Source organism: Gracilinanus agilis, chromosome 5 (genome assembly GCF_016433145.1).
Source record: "Gracilinanus agilis isolate LMUSP501 chromosome 5, AgileGrace, whole genome shotgun sequence".
Classification (NCBI taxonomy): Eukaryota; Metazoa; Chordata; class Mammalia; order Didelphimorphia; family Didelphidae; genus Gracilinanus; species Gracilinanus agilis.
In genome coordinates, this window is record NC_058134.1 from 109,408,679 (window position 1) to 109,425,265 (window position 16,587).

Sequence of the window (16,587 nt, forward strand, 5' to 3'; positions counted from 1 at the left end):
CTGAGTGTTGAATTAAAGCAATTGAGGACAACCCAGTAGACCTTTCCCCCTATCATTAGTGGTGGCAGTGACATGATCATGAAACCACAGCAAGTGCCCTATTTCCTTCAGGCCTCTGCTTTAGTTCTATGTGGCAACAAGGAGAGAAGGCAAGAGGTCATTCCTGCGTTTTAAGATCTCTGGCAACAGTAAATAACAGCCCCTTTCTCTCTCCTATCCTTCAGGTCCTTGTGGTAGACCTTGTAAACAATCGCTTCCTGAGACAGGTAAGACTGCCTATCCCTGCTGATTTCTCTTTGTTTTGGAGTCACTTTGGTTGGGGCTCAACTTTCTGGCTGTGGAAATCTTTCTGGGTTAAGAAGCAGGAGATAACAGAAGATTGGCAACACTCCGGACCATCTCCCTGCCACATAGTCAGGTTTGAGAAGGCCTAACGAGGGCAGGAGAAAAGCAGAAATGCTATGGAGAAAAAGTTTAATTTCTAGATGTTTTGTAACAATTTTTTATATTAAGTAGTATGAGTATATGTGTCTAGATGGTAAAAATAACAACTCAAAATTTACATATAAGTTTTCCATGGTTACATGATTCGTGTTGTCTCCCTCCTCTCTTCCCTCCCATTCCCAGAGTTGACAAGCAATTCCAGTGGGTTATACACATATTATCACTCCAAACCTATTTCCATAGCATTCCTTTTTGTAAGAGAATAAGACGAAAACCTCAAATCATACCCTCAAATGAATAAGTGACATTTATAGCTTTTTAAAGGCTTTCAAAGCACTTTCCCCATAACAATTCTGACTTGTAAGTAATGTGAATATTATAACTAAAGCCTAAACCCTGGTCAATTTTGACACTATCTGGTTAATAATCTTAATACCAAAGAAATTTAGCTATATCAAAACTTGCATTGAACAGAGTTGGTTTTTTTAATGAATTGGGCATACCGGGTTGTCAGCCATGATTCTGAAGTTCCCACTGACAGCAGACTTGCTTCCTTTTCCTGACAATCAGTGTTGCAAATTTGTTTCATCTTCCAAAATTTCACACTAGTACTTACTCCCTTCCCTTTTCTTCCCCCCAGAGATAAGTTAATTCTAGGGCATCTGTTGTTGCTCAATTAAATCCATCAGGGCCTCCTCTAAGGCCTCTCCAGGATGGAACTAGTCATCCTGATGCATATGCCCTGATTCATATTGGCAGTGTTGAGGCAGGGGCCACGCCAGAACTTCCCTGGGCCTTTGCCAGCCCCAGGGACATTGGCCAGGAGGTTGCTGCATCCTTGCTCATTAGTACTTCTGTCTGCTTTTAGATGGAAGATGAGGAGTCCATCCTGCCCCGAAAGCTACAGGTAGCCCTGGAGCACATCCTGGAGCAGAGGAACAACCTGGCTAGCGACCAAGATGAAGGTCCTTTAGACTGTAAATATGGTAAATGCTCAAGTCACACCTAAACTGTGCCTGCTGCCAATCATTTCCCTTCCTTCGATCTGTCCCTCTTGTCCATCATGAAGGACAGGAAGCAAAGGGGATGATGTCCCAGGGGAAGCCTGTCATTCTTCCAAGCAACTTGAAAATGAGGATATTCTGGAAGAACAGATAAAGTAAAAATAGGACAAGAAATGCTCAGAACCAGTTTCTCACAGGATTTAGAGCTCAAATCCAATGGAGATCTTAGATATGATCTAATCCAGGGGTTCACAACCTGAGATTCCCATAGACCCAGTGGATCTATGCATAGATTCCAGGGCCTCTGAGGATTGGAATAGAGGGAAAAAATGACATATTTATTTCAATCAATTGGTCATTTCCTTTGAATTTTACTTTGTCCATTTAAAAAGATTATTCTGAAAATGGGGCCTTAAGTTTCACCATATTGCCAAAGGGAGACCTTGACAAACAAAAAAGTAAAGAACCTCTACTCCAGTCTTACCCCCTTACTTTAAAGATAAAAAATCCAAGACCTAAAGTGCTGAAGGATTTTAGCTAAATTCACACAAGTATTAAAAAGTAGAGGCAGATTCCAAACTCAAGTGTTCTAGAATTCTTCAAATCCTCTGCCATCATGCTGACACCAGGGGACAAGGACTAGACCTGTGATTTCATTGCTAGACATAAAGAAATTCCCTCTACCAATACACATTAGCATATTCTGTGCTAGTTAGAGAATACAAGAGTTAGCTAGAACCCTGGGACATTAGGTGACTTTCTCAACATCACACAACCAATATATTTCAGAGACAGAACCTGAACCCAAGTCTTTCAGGCTTTGAGGCTGGCTCTCTATGCGCCATTCGACATAGCCTGCTAGTTGTGATTTATTCAGAAGAAGTTTGGTGGTTCAAGAGATAGAAAGCCAGGCCTGTATCAGGTCTGGGTTCAAATCTGGATTCAGGGGGAAGCTCAGTGGATGGAGATAATAAAATAATAATAAAACATCTACCAAAAAGAGTAGGAAACAAGTTGTCAAATCTGGGATATCTGTATTGCCATGGTGAGGCCGTATCCGATTTTATGAATTCATCACAAGGGTGAATTACCACTCCTTCCCTTTCCTTCCATCACACGCTCCCCACCTTCCCTCTGCAGGCCCAGAGTTCAGCCCCTTGAACGAAGTGGTGTCCGAAGCCTTTGTCCGATTCTTTGTGGAAGTCGTGGGCCACTACTCCCTGTTCCTAACGGCCAGCGAGCGGGAGGAGAGGACCTTGCAGCGAGAGGCTTTCCGAAAAGCCGTCTCTTCCAAGAGCCTCCGACGCTTCCTGGAGGTCTTCATGGAAACCCAGACATTCCGGGGCTTCATCCAGGAGCGAGAACTACGGAAGCAGGAGGCAAAGGGTGAGGCTCCTCTTTGGAGTCTTTTCCCTCAAACCCTGGGAGGGGGGAGGGCATAGGTTGTTGAGTGCTGGAGCAACTCAATGTGCCCAAGCTGGAGTCACGCAATAGCTGGTGTTCGATTGGGGTGGGAAGTGGGGAGGGGAGCCCAAGGAAGAATGACTTTAGAATTCCTATTTTTGTTGCTGTTCAGTTGTGTCTGACTCTTCATGATCCCAAATGGGGGGTTTTCCTGGCAATGACACTACAGTGGGTTGCCATTTCCTTCTCTGATGGAATAAGGCAAATAGTGGTTAAGTGGCTTGCCCAGGGTCACAAAGCTAGTGAGTGTCTCAGGGCAAATTTAAAGTCAGGTCTCCCTAACTCCATGCCCAGCACTCTATCCACTTCACCTCCTAGCTAGAAAGCTTTAAATCCACTCCACTCTTCATTGGTGGGTGAAAACTATCCCAGAGGCTTTTTACAGATCCCCTGACCTTCACAGTTACAAGAATGCCTTCCTGTCTATTGTCTCATTTGGTCCTTGGAACCAACCTCTGAGGTAGGGAGGGCTTCCGTTGTTATCCCTATTTTATGGAGAAAGAAATAGACACTCAAAGATATTCATTGAGTTGACCATGGCCACATAGATAATGGGTGTCTGAACTACATATCCCATGCTTCCCTCTCCAATGCACAACTTCATTGCCTTTCCTTCTCTTCTTGTGTTCATTTAGAATGATCAAGGGATGAATGATCCAGAGATAAAGTGACTGTAGCAGGTCATCTGGTCCAAACTTTTCATTTTACAAATGAAGAAAAAAAAATCCAAGAAATGATAAGATTTGCTCAAAATTAACCTAGGTAGTAAGAACTGTCACAGCTTGAATCAGAGATCCAGCCCCCTGGAGAGAACCAGGTTTAGCCCAAGGGCTTTCCATTTTAGAAAATGATCCCTCATTAGACTTGAAGTACATACACCTGTTCTTCTCCCTTGCCACAATAGAGGCAAGGTGTCCCACTTACTGTGCTTAGGAAGATATTACCCATGAAAATCCTGCTTGTAACATTCCCATTTTCTCTTTTTATTGCTGTATTAATATTTAATTTTCTGTTTCCATAATGAGACACTGTCTCTCCACTGGCTGATTATCTAACAAAAACTGAGCAATCTGATCTGTCAAGTAGAGAACAGTCTTTATTCCACAATATCTTTGACTCCAAGCTCATCCCTTAATAATAACAATAGCTAATATTTATTCAGCACCTACTATGTGTTAGGCACAGTGCATACACTGTGCATCCATACAATAATTCTGTGAGGTAGGCACTATTATGATCCCTTTTACATTTGAAGAAAATGTAAAAGAAAAAAGAAAAAAAAACTGAGGCAGACAAAAGTTAAGTGATTTCCCAGAATCACACAGCTAGGAAGTGTCAGAAGCCATATAAAGCTTATTATCTGACAAAATAGAACCATGTTACTAAGTTTTCTACCTGCTCAAAATGCCCATTCCACCAAAGCTACTAAAGGAAGGAAAAAGAGACAGAGACAGACTGCCACCCAGTTTATATCCTGTCTATGTCAGCACCAAATGACAGGAAGTGAGTGGGGTTCTAGGAATTGTAGTTTTGCCAGGGATCATAGTTTTTAGGGTAACCGTTTTTAATTACACGTAGTGAAGGCTACCCCACCTCTACTCCCTTTTTATTTTCTTTCCCCAAATGGTTTTCTAGTTCCTTAATGGAGTTTTTTTTTTTTTTTTTTTTTTTTTTTAACCCTTGTACTTTGGTGTATTGTCTCATAGGTGGAAGATTGGTAAGGGTGGGCAATGGGGGTCAAGTGACTTGCCCAGGGTCACACAGCTGGGAAGTGGCTGAGGCCGGGTTTGAACCTAGGACCTCCTGTCTCTAGGCCTGACTCTCACTCCACTGAGCTACCCAGCTGCCCCCTCTTAATGGAGTTTTAATTTCATTCTTCTAGTTTAAGTGAAAAATCCCTCAAGAATCTTATATAGAAAGCTCTCTTTAGTCCATTTCATTCCTGCCTCCCTTCTGCCATTTTCTCCTCTACTGTCTTTTCTCTCTTCTCTTCCCTAAAAAGAGAAGAGTGAGTGATTGAGAGTCGGGAGAGGGGATAAACCAGAAAATAACAGATTCTTCAAGTGGAAGGATCTCAGATATCTAGTCCAGTCTCTGTCAAAAGCATGAATTTCTTCTTCAACCTACTTGGTAAGTGGTCACCCAAAATCTGCAGGAGACCTCTTATAACACAAAACTTTCTACCTTTAGAAATTTCCCATGCCCTTTGGAGAGAGTTTAAATTACCTTTTTCCCACCTCAAAGTCTCACCACAAACATTTATTGAGATGTATGCATGCAAGGTGCTATAAGAAATATAGAAAAATAGCAGATATATCCTCCACCTCCACTACTTTTTCTTTAAGAGAATGGCCAGCTGAGTATAACACAAGAGACTTTCAGAGAAGGGAATAAGTATTTGTAGAGCACCTTGTTAGGGGGTGAAGGGAAGGTAGATAGGAAGATAGGAGGAGGGAAAGGAAGGTAGCGGTCCTTCGGGGTTCAAATAAAAGATCAGGTAGCAACTTAGGGTTTAGAATAGCTAGTTTTTATTTAAATTAGAAAGGGGAAGGTCTAGGGAAAACTAGGAGGTAGACAAAAGGGGAAAAAGGCACCAAGAGAAAGAGAAAGACTAGCTAAGAGCTCTGCAGGGTCCAGGATAGAGAGCATCAGCCAGCCTCCTGGCTCAAGAGAGCTCAAAGGCACCAAAACCCTCTCTCTTATACTTTCTCCAACACCTCCCACAAAGGAAGTGGGAGTTGTTGGGGGAAGTTGTAGCAGGGAGTCCTATGTCTCCCACCAGGGCTTAGAGTAATTTTAAATGACACAACCTACTATGTGCCAGGCACTGCCAAGCATTTTTTTATTAATATTACCTCCTTTGATCCTCATAACAACTGTATGACGTGAGTGCTATTATCATCCTCATTATTCACTTGAGGAAGCTGAAGCAAGCAAATAGAGGTTAAGTGGCTTACCCAGGGTCATCCTCCTGGTAAGTGGTCAGAGGACTGATTTGTATTCAGGTCTCCCTGACTCCAGGGCTGGTGCTCTTATCTACTGCCAATCTCATTGCCCCTATGTGTATGCCCCTTTGGGATAGAACAGAATCTAGCCCCCTCTAGATGGATTCTCAATCCCCTCTGCAGGTAGAGCTCATTTTCTTTTGTCTTTGAAGTCTTCATTTACTCTTCTGTCTTAGAATTGCTACTAAGACAGAAAGTAAAGTTTTCAAAAAAGGAGAGGGTAGCACCTCACCTGCAGTTAGGAGGACCTGTATTCAAATCTGATCTCATAATATATATTATTTAGAGGTGTCATTAAGACAGAAAGTAAGGGGAAGGGTTTTGCCTTAACTCATCACCAAAAACAAAAGTCTAAACAACTAAAGCATGATAAATCAAGTCTTCATTTGTAGATTCTGCTGATTTCTGAGCTGTAAATGTTCACACTGAAGTTTTAACCGTCAGTTCTTGAGAGCCAATTCAAGCTGGCTCCAATACAACTAGGAAAAGAACTATTGTTCTTGTTATTCTTCATTTGTTTTTAGTCCTGTCCAACTCTTCGTGACCCCATTTGGGGTTTTCTTTGCAAACATGCAGGAATGGTTCACCATTTCCTTCTCCATCTCATTTTACAGATGAGAAAACTGGGGCAGAGTTAAGTGACTTACACAGAGTCACATAGCTAGTAAAGTGCCTGAGGCCAGATTTGAACTCAGGAAGATGAGTGTTTCTGACTCAAGGCACAGTGCTATATCCACATCGCCCAAATAGCTGCCTGAAGAGGACCAGGGTATTGTCGCTACATGTTGATTTTTCATTAGGGAGATGACATTTAGAGCTGGAACACAAAGCCTTACAAGAGCAAACATTCAGAGAAGTTGGACAGATTTGGTCTTCACCAGTTCAACCTTAGTGCCTGACTAACCCCAGGGAAGTTCACCCAAGCTCCTTGTTTGAGGCTCAGCAGACTAGGTTCAGGTGAAATAGTGACCCATCTAATATTCCCAGACCTCTCTACAGAGTAGTACACAAGGGTACCAAACTTTAGGCAAATTTGGCATACAAAACTCTAATTTTTCAAAACAGATTTAAATCGAACACCCATTAAGTACCTACTTTGTGTAAGGAGCTGCACTGGGTTGGAAGGGCCCAGAGATGAAGCTAGATTCAGGCCCTGACTGTGAGAATTTATGGCCTCCTGTAGAAAACAAGTCAAGGTAAACAAAAGCCATTGGAACGCCCTATTTGCTTAAGGAAGGACAAAGTCCAAGGAGATATTTAAGGAAGAAGAAAGTAGATAAATTAGAGATTGGTTAATTAGACTGTAAAAGGAGTCTTCATTATTTAAAAGGCTCTAGACCTCTACTAGTACACTTAAGTATTTGTTTATATATCACTAAATATTTGACTGAGGCTGAAGGCTTAGAAACTTTTAAAATGCTTTATTGATGCATTTAAAAACATCATTGTCACTTCTCAATAACCGTTCCCTCCCCAGAAAGAATCCTTCCCTATAATAAAGTAGTTTTGCAAGATAAATGGTCACCATCACCACATCTGACAAATGTATGATTCATTCCATACCCATAGTCCACTACCTCTCTCTGAAGAGGAATAAGATAAGACTCCATCATTAGACCTGTGACTAATTGTTATTGCATTGACCTGAGTTTCAATGTTTTTTAGTACTGTTTTCCTTTACATTATTGTGATTATTATGTGCCTTAGTCTCCTATTTTTTTCTAACAGATCTTTCTACTTTTTTTGAATTCTTCATATTTGTTTTTCCTCCTTGCTCAATAATATTGCATTACATTAATGATATACAATTTATTGAGCCATTTTCCAACAGTGGGCAACCACTTTGTTTCCAGTTGTTTTGTTTTGTTTTTTTTGCTACCACAAAAAGTGCTACTTATGGGGGCATAGTTGGATAGTTCAGTGGATCAAGAGTCAGGCCTAGAGATGGGAGGTCCTAGGTTCAAATTTGGCCTTAGACACTTCCTAGCTGTGTGAACCTGGGCAAGTCACTTAACCCCTATTGCCCAACCCTTATCACTCTCCTGCTTTGGAACCAATACATAGTATTGAGTCTAAGATGGAAAGTAAGGTGTTCTGTTTGTTTTTTTAAGTGCTACTTATGAATATGTTAGTGTATTTTTCTTCGTCTTTTATTTCTCTTTAGTCAAACAGTTTAATCACTTTTCTTAGGTAATTCAAAAGTGCTTCCCTGAATGATTGGACCAATTTACAGTTCCACCAACAATGCATTTGTGTGCCTGACTTTCTACAACTTCCAAAATTGATTGTTTCCACCTATTATTGCTTTTAAGATATGCAAATATAGTAGATTTGCTGCATGTTGAAAATCAATAAGAAATAGAATACCTCTCAAAAGAGAAATGTGCCCAAATGAGAAAATTAGATTAAATTTACAAAAACGAATTAAAAATTAAGTTATTTAGCTATAAAAGTGTAATGACTTGCATTGGCTCCAAAGAAGCAATATAAGAATGAATCTCTATCCCTTCTTTACACGGGTGGGGTCTATGGATGTGGAACATTGCTTATGTTGTAAGACTTGACTGATGCATTGATTAATTTTGCTCTCTCCCCCCACCTTTGTTTTTTATTCTTTGTTTTTTTATTATTTTGAGGGGGAGGAAGGGAGAAAGAATGTATTGGAAAATGAAGGTAATATAAAACCAAAAGTTCTCAATTAGAAATTGAATAACCATAGAAATCTCACACCTATAAGGTCTACAAATGTTATACATTGCAAACTTTTATGCTGATTTTTTTTCCTTTTTTCTGTCTTTAAAAAATTACCATTTGTTTTATGGAATGGTACTCTGGAAAAAAGGGGAGAATATTGGAGGAAACTGTAATGATATAAAAACATAATACTGCAATAAAAACTTATATTTAAAAATAAATTAAAATTAAATTGATATCTGGAAGACAACTAAAAAGGTTTATTTCTATTTCCAACAGGTCTGTTTGAGGTCAGAGCACAGGAGTACCTGGAGACACTCCCCAGTGGTGAACAAAGTGGTGTCAATAAGTTCCTGAAAGGGCTAGGTGAGGGGATGGGACACTATTTCCTCCTTCTTAATTGTTTGTTTGAAGGTTATTCTTCTGAGTAATCCTACTTGCTCAGCTCCTATTAACCCCATTAGATTAGACCTACATTTGGATTTCTCTTCCCTTCTGACAAGGTTTCCCAAAAATGTCCCTCACTCATACAGTCTGTCCATCTTTTTTTTTATTTTAAACATTTATTAATATTTATATTTTAGAAAAGTTAACATGGTTACAAGATTTATGCTCTTACATTCCCCTTCATCCCCCGACCTACCCCCTCCCCTGGCCGATATGCATTTCCACTGGTTTTAATATGTGTCATTAATCAAGACCTATTTCCAAATTGTTGATAGTTGCATTGGTGTGGTACTTTCGATCCCCTATCATGTCCTCATCATCCCATGTATTCAAGCAGTTGATTTTCTTCTGTGTTTCCTCTCCTGCAGTCTTTCCTCTGAATGTGGGTAGCATCTTTTCCATAAATCCCTCAGAATTGTCCTGGGTCATTGCATTGCTGCTAGTACAGAAGTCCATTGCATTTGATTTTACCACAGTATCAGTCTGTCCATCTTGGCAGACTCTGCTCCTTTCCTTCTTCTACTCTTCCTTTTCTTCTTCTCGGATAATACTTATTTGATAAACCACAACCTGTGTGTGATCAGGCATGTGGGAAAAAATAATGAGTAATACATGTTTCTGTAGCACTTTCAGGAAGTTTACAAAGAGGTTTCCTCACATCAACCATGTGTTGAAGCTTAGTAAAAGGACTATTATGTTTATTTTGCTGCTGAGTGAACTGTGGTTAGGTGACTTGCCTGTGGTTTCTTGGCTAGTAAGTATTAGAACCAAGTTTCCAACCTGGGACTCAGAATTCCAAGTCTGGTATTTTTTCTACTCTATCACAATGTTTGCGTGGAGTAAATCTTGTGCCCACCGCTAACTGTCCCCCTGGACATCCACTGGGAGTGTTAGACTTGAAGATACAGCCTAAGAGGAGGTGGAAGGAGCCAGTGGAAAGATGGACAAGACCAGAGAGAAGGTTAATCGGAGAATGAAGATGACTCGAGCCTTTAAAATGTACTGGAAAGTGGAAATGTGAACACATGTTTGTGTGCGTGTGTGTATATATTTTAAATCGAGGGTGCGGTTTCTTAAATACATACACGGCGTACCAAAGGTCTTAGTACAACTTGCTGAAAAAATGAAGAAAGAAAAAGTAACAGGAAAAAGAGGCCAAATGTAGACCTACCCATTGAGGGAAAATGTGTTGAAAACAAGGGACCTATAGGTGGACACACTGAGGACAGAGAATTGAAATCTCAGACTGTCCTGCCTAATGCTGGATAAATCACAGTGGAAATTCCCAGAATCCAGAACTTAACTGGATCTTTGGAATGTCCATGGCCATCCCACCACTTAAGGATGGCATCCACTGAAAGCCCCTTTTGTCAGTATCTGGGGAGGAGTCCATCTTCTGGGGCTCTCTTCTGACACTCCCTCTGGTCCCAGTCATACCACAGAACCCCGCTGGGGTAGGGGACTGGTGAAAGGATGAAGAAAGAAAGTCCCTTGTGGGGAGCTGAGACCCCTCATTCCTGAGAAGCTCCACAGATGGTAAACTCTAGTGCTATATTCATTCATCTGGATACCTTAAGATTCCCTGTGGATTGCAGGAGAGCACAAGGACCTCAATTTTATCTATGGGAAGCATTGTGGAGCAGTGGATAGAGCACAGGGACTGTATTCAGGAAGACAGGACCTCAAATCCAGCCTCCAACACTTCCTAGCTATGTGACCCTGGCCAAGTTACTTAATCTGTCGACCTCAGTTTCCTCAGTCATAAAATAAGGATAATAGTAGCACCCACCTCCCAGCATTGTTGTGAGGATTAAATGAGATGATATTTGTAAAGTATTTAGCATAGTACCTAGCAGATAGTAAGCATTTGATAATAAATAAACACATTTAAATATAAATATATTCATAACTCATTATGAATATTCTACATTATATTATTATATATCATAACATCAGATATTATATATCACAAATATAAAGCATATTTATATTTAAATAAGCGTATTACGATGATATATTCATGTTAAATTAAATAAGTATATATTTATATTTAAATTAGCATATTGTCATAATTAGATATTCATATTTAATTAAGCTAAATAAGCCTATATTTAAGTAAGTCTATTTTCATATGTCTATATTTATATTTAATTTAATAAGCATGGATTCCTATTAATATTCTAATATGCTTGTTTATCATATTATAATCAATAAGCATTCCCTTCCCTTTCCTCTAGAGCAGGGGTTGGCAACCTTTTTGGCCGTGAGAGCCATAAACGCCACATTTTTAAAAATGTGATTTCGTGAGAGCCGTACAGTGCTCACAGTGCGCTCCTGTAACAGCACCTGAAAAAAAATGGTCTTTATGGCTCCTGCAGAAAGAGCCATATCTGGCCCTCAAAAGAGCCAGATACGGTTCGAGAGCCATATATTGCCGACCCCTGCTCTAGAGAGTGGAGTTACTAGCTCAAAACTCCAAGTCTGCTACTCTTAGCCTATTTGATGGAAGATAGAGGAGGTAAGAAACAGGAAATGATTTATCCTTCACCTCTCTTCTCTGGATGATGCAGTGTTTTCCTTATTTTCTCTTTACAGGAAACAAAATGAAGTTTCTCCACAAGAAATAAGCTTTGACACAGTTATTCAGATGACCATGACTCAGCCAAAAAGAGAGAGAAAATCCCACCTGTACCACTGCATGTTTTGAAAGCCATCCCTGTGGCCTCTTCTGAAGGGGATGCAATCTTGGGAGCTCGAGGTACAGGGAAGAAATGGAACATGTCCCAGGCGCCAACTCAGCCTTGAAATTTCTCCCAGGACCAAGAGCAAGAGAAAGATATATACCCAGCCACCCTGGCTTCTTCTTCAGTCCTTGCACTGGAAAAGGACCTTGGGATTCAGCACATCACTGACATTCAAGTGGATTTATATATATATATATGCCTTAGATATTAAAAAAAAAGGAAAAAATATGGGTTTTCTTTTTCCTTTCTATTGAGGCTTGGAATAAATCTTTAATGGTAACATACCTAATTATCTGGGGTTCAGTAACACAGATTCCTAAGTTAAGTATTGAAAAGATGTGGGCTGATGGGAAGGGGATTGTGGCTCAGATTAGTCAGCACCCAGGGATATGGCACTTTAACAACATCCCAGTGAGACATGGTGCATATATTGCCCCCATTTTACAGACTCTCTACTTCTCAGAGTCTCATTGTCAACAGGATTTATATCTGGAAGGGGCCTCAAAGATCATCTCATCCAACAAAATAAGGACCCAGGCCCGTTGGGATGAAATGACTTGTTCAAGGAAGGCCACACAGGCAGTAAAAGACAAGATTCAAACTCAGGTTGGTCTTCTGTCTTAGAAGCCAGCATGCTTTCCATGGCACCAGACAACCCAAGGCCACACAGGGTGTAAGTGTTCAGAGCTAGAAGTCAGACTCAGGCCTTTTGGCTCTAAGATGAAAGTGCATTCCATTATACCATGGTGCCTCTAAAAGGACATTAAAGAGCCTGGAACAGGGGTTCAAAAGATGTTTCTCTAGATGGAATAGTGGAATACTTGTGGGGAAAAAAGAGGAGAGAATCAATGGCAAAAAGAGTCAAGGAGGATGAAAACTGGAAAATTTGAGCCACTGACACCCTTAAGAGCAAATGGGCAGGGACAGCTAGGTGGCTAAGTGGACAGAGCGCCAGGCTTGGAGTTGGGAGGATTTGGGTTCAAATGTGGCCTCAGATACCTCCTAGCTGTGTGATTCTGGGCAAGTCACTTAACCATGTCTGCCTAGCCCTTGGCCTTCTGTCTTAGAGTTGTTACTAAGAAGAAAGTAGAGGTTAAAAAAGAGAGTAAATGGGCATCAATACTGTGATATGATGTGCATTTTTAGAGGTAGCATTGGACTTAGTATTTTGAGCATTGGACTTACATTACATTATTAGCTGAAAGACTTTGTACAAGTCACTTAACTCCTTTGTCTCATTTTCCTCATTTATAAGAGATTTGGATTCAGTGGCCCCTAAACTCTCTACCAGCTCTAAGTCTATGATCCTATCAACTCACATTGGAATAGAATCAAAAGCTTTTCCCATCTTAAAGTGCAGGTGGGAGAAGTATAAACAACAGATAATAATAGATAAGTTTTACTTCTTGCAATGGGGCCATGTCCCTTAACTTATTCTAGGCCTATCAGTGCTGTCACCTAGTGGTCTCAGCAAATTATGACAGTATATTTTATTCCCGATTCTCAAAATCGATATGCCTAGGGGAGCCCTTTCATTGGTCCCTTTAGGCTTTTTTTTTTTTTTCTAAAATGCAACACAAACTAAGCATGTCTTCAGTGGGTAAAAAGTGACAATAGAAGAATTCCATTGGAAATCTCTTTCCTTCCATAATTAAAAAGCAAAGAATGGGCTTGACTTGAGACTTGAGACCCCAAATTTAAACTTTTGAGGCTGCCTAAAATTTGTTTGGGAACACTGAGACTTCTACTCAGGGCATACCTTGCTCATGCTGTAGCATTTATATTTTGGTACTTGAAGGATTTATGATTTCACTAGTGTGTGTGCTCCCACTCTAGGTATCGCTCAGAACCCTATGCGAGTACCTGGTGCTCTTAAGGGAGTCAGTGGCTTGATAAGGACTTCACATCTCCCAGTCACCATCCTTCTTGATTGTCTTTGCCATTGATTCTCTCCTTCCCCTCCCACCAAGTATCCCACTGCCTCGTCTGGAGAAACATCTTTCGAACCTTTGTTCCAGTATCCTTAATGCCCTTTTAGAAGCCCCAGGGTATAATGGGATGCCCCTTCATTTTAGAATTGTGAGCTATTATAACTAAAAAATTTATCATAATGCAACCAAAGTGGTGATGAGCCCAGATGACTGTGCCCATATGTGAAGCCTCTCCAGCATGGCAGAACTTACCAGACTTGCATAGAACTTACCTGACCCTGTCTTTGAGAACCAGAATCACCTCTGCAACAAAATTAGTTATAACATGGATCCCGTGCAACTTTTAGTAGGTGATCTATCTACCTAATCATGATTATGTATATATGACTTGGGCCCCCATCCAGGACATTCTCTTAGACAAAGAACTACAAGTCATATAGCAAAACTTTTAACTAAGACAGAATAGGAAAGTAATTTTAAAAGGAAAATCTCCAATTATGAAGAGCCCAATCTTCTCTATAGATTCCATGCTAATGGTGTGAGATGCGAGGCTCCCCGAACAACTCACAATCCCAGGGCTGCACATTGGCTATAATTCTTCTCCAAGTTTCATCTCCTAGCAATCAGCTATACCTATTGTTCTATTCGACCTTCACAGCCATTATTCCTTTCTTCCAAAACTGCTGTTTGCCCTTGCTCCATCAAGCTGAAAGTGTTATTTGTCGTTGGCTTTCTTCTACCACAATCTAAAATAGTAAATATAACATACCTAGAGATAACCAGCTGTAGAATCCAGCTCATACATAAAATTCTCGCGTGGGTTTGAATCACCTGTGGAGGGAAGTTGGATGCTGGAAAGCAAAGGGTTAAGCTTATAGGCTAGAAAGAATGAAACAGAAAAATCGGAGAAACAAGAAACAGAGACAATACGTAGCGTGGTGTCATCAGGTCAGCATGTCAGCTTCTCCTCAGATGGTCAGAGAGAGAGAGAGCATGAGGGAGCTGATCTGTTTATTAAGGATAGTTGCACAAGGAGGGGTGGCAGGGTGTTAGTCACCCAGTCAGTACATCAAAAGTTTTAACAGGTTAATGACAAAGCTAAAAGAGCAGATGATAACACAATAGATTCCACCAGGCATCCAGGATAGGACCCTTCTCCTTTCCGGGACACTGGCACCAGTCTTATCTTACGAATGCAGGTATAAATCTTTGACATTCCAAAGAACCCTAAAACTTGTCTGCCAGCTTACACACAAGAGATAACAGCAGAGGTTTGGCTTTTAAGATCAACAAAATTTAAACCCCATCCAAATTTAAGGATTCAGAAATCAATCATGTGAAATATTAGAAACATATCCATAAGTCTGGTCCATGAACACTTTGCTCATTAGAGTCAGCTTTTGAATACATCTTTAATGCCTTCATGATTTGTTATAACTGAAACCCTACAATCACATTTTCAGCTTTTTTTTTTTTCAACTCAGGCCCATGGCCATATGAAACTAAAACTCAAAAGGATTCCTAAAGTCAAAATCTTTTTAGTTAACCACATTCACCATTTCCTTCAACAGGCACTTCCCTAGGCTCCTCTGAGATAGCTATATTGGGACCCACACACTCCAATGAACTCCCATTATGTTCCTGGCAGCTAGCACTAGTGCCATGAAAATTACCTCCAGGAGGCAATAACAATACGGGAACTGGTAACATTTGTCCTTTAATATCCTGCTCTAAGATCAGATATCTGACCTACTTATAGAGACATTAAAGAAGTTTAGAACTTCATAGTATTGTACTGCACAACCCCATTTATAGTCAGTCTGAATCTCAAAGTCCTCATTGGTAAATGTGGAAGAGAAAGGGGGATGGCTCCAATTATCTCTTATATTCTAACTAGGAGAAACAACACATGCATAAGTAACAAAGTAGTTGGAGAGGAGGCACTAGCAAGTGAGGGGAGGGGAGATCAGGATAGTCTTCCTCTAAATGCTGTCACTGAACTAAGCCTCAGAGAAACCTAGGGATTCTAAGAAATGGAATAAATTCCACAGTCTAAAGCTATGATTGAATACCTTCAGGCTGTTTCAAAACAGCACCAAAACTGTTTGGGGTTTAGTTGGGAAATTCAAAACATGCAAAGTGAACTTCCAGCAGAGGGAAAAAAAAAACGTTGCCAATCCCAAAAAGAAGCTGACCAAACTCCCTTGCTATAATCCAGAAGGGATGGATTAAAGGAAACGTATGCATTTTCAAGACTGAGCCAAGCAGTGTATCCAGTGTAGACCAGAGGTATTAAACTCTAGGCCAGTAGCTGCATGACTCCTGAGTATGACCTGAACTAGATTAAAATTTAGTAGGAAAATGTTTAACAAAATAAATAAAAATACCATATAATGTGAATAATGTTTATTTTTGAGTTTGACCCCACTGACATAGACAATAGGGGTGAAATATCCCATTTCTTATACAGCCTATATAAGCCTCTTCTAGAACAAGCAGCTGATGAGAAGTTGCTTCTGAAAGCACTTGGTACCCGGCAGTTATGCCAAAGTCAACAACACTATTTTGATCACTTAGAAAGGGAAGGAGAAATAGATTTCACTATCATCAATAATCATTAACTAAAATATAGATGCAATATGCAACACAGAGGAGAGCAATGTCCTGGTGATACTGGAAAAATGATTGTGGAAACCCTCAGATCTGCTACTGAGGTTGGGGATAGGAACCAAGGCAAAACAGAGGACAGGGCTAGAGGGACTAAGGGATAATGGTCCCAAGAGTTCATAACTAAAAGTACCTCTCAACTCCTTAGCCAACTGGTAGTCAGGGATCTTTCAAAGAGAAATGGTGA

At 40.4% G+C, this 16,587-nt stretch overlaps 1 protein-coding gene across 1 annotated transcript in view; it reads left to right on the plus strand.

Moving 5' to 3' along the window:
* Positions 1-12,020, plus strand: part of DENND2A (DENN domain containing 2A) — a 131,036-nt gene extending 119,016 nt beyond the window's left edge. Inside the window, exons 16-20 of the mRNA XM_044677787.1 lie at positions 225-266; positions 1,313-1,430; positions 2,589-2,834; positions 8,891-8,977; positions 11,654-12,020. Coding sequence (XP_044533722.1) covers positions 225-266; positions 1,313-1,430; positions 2,589-2,834; positions 8,891-8,977; positions 11,654-11,685 — 525 coding nt within the window. The 3' untranslated portion in view covers positions 11,686-12,020. The remainder of the gene's footprint in view (positions 1-224; positions 267-1,312; positions 1,431-2,588; positions 2,835-8,890; positions 8,978-11,653) is intronic.
* Positions 12,021-16,587: the final 4,567 nt, after the last annotated feature.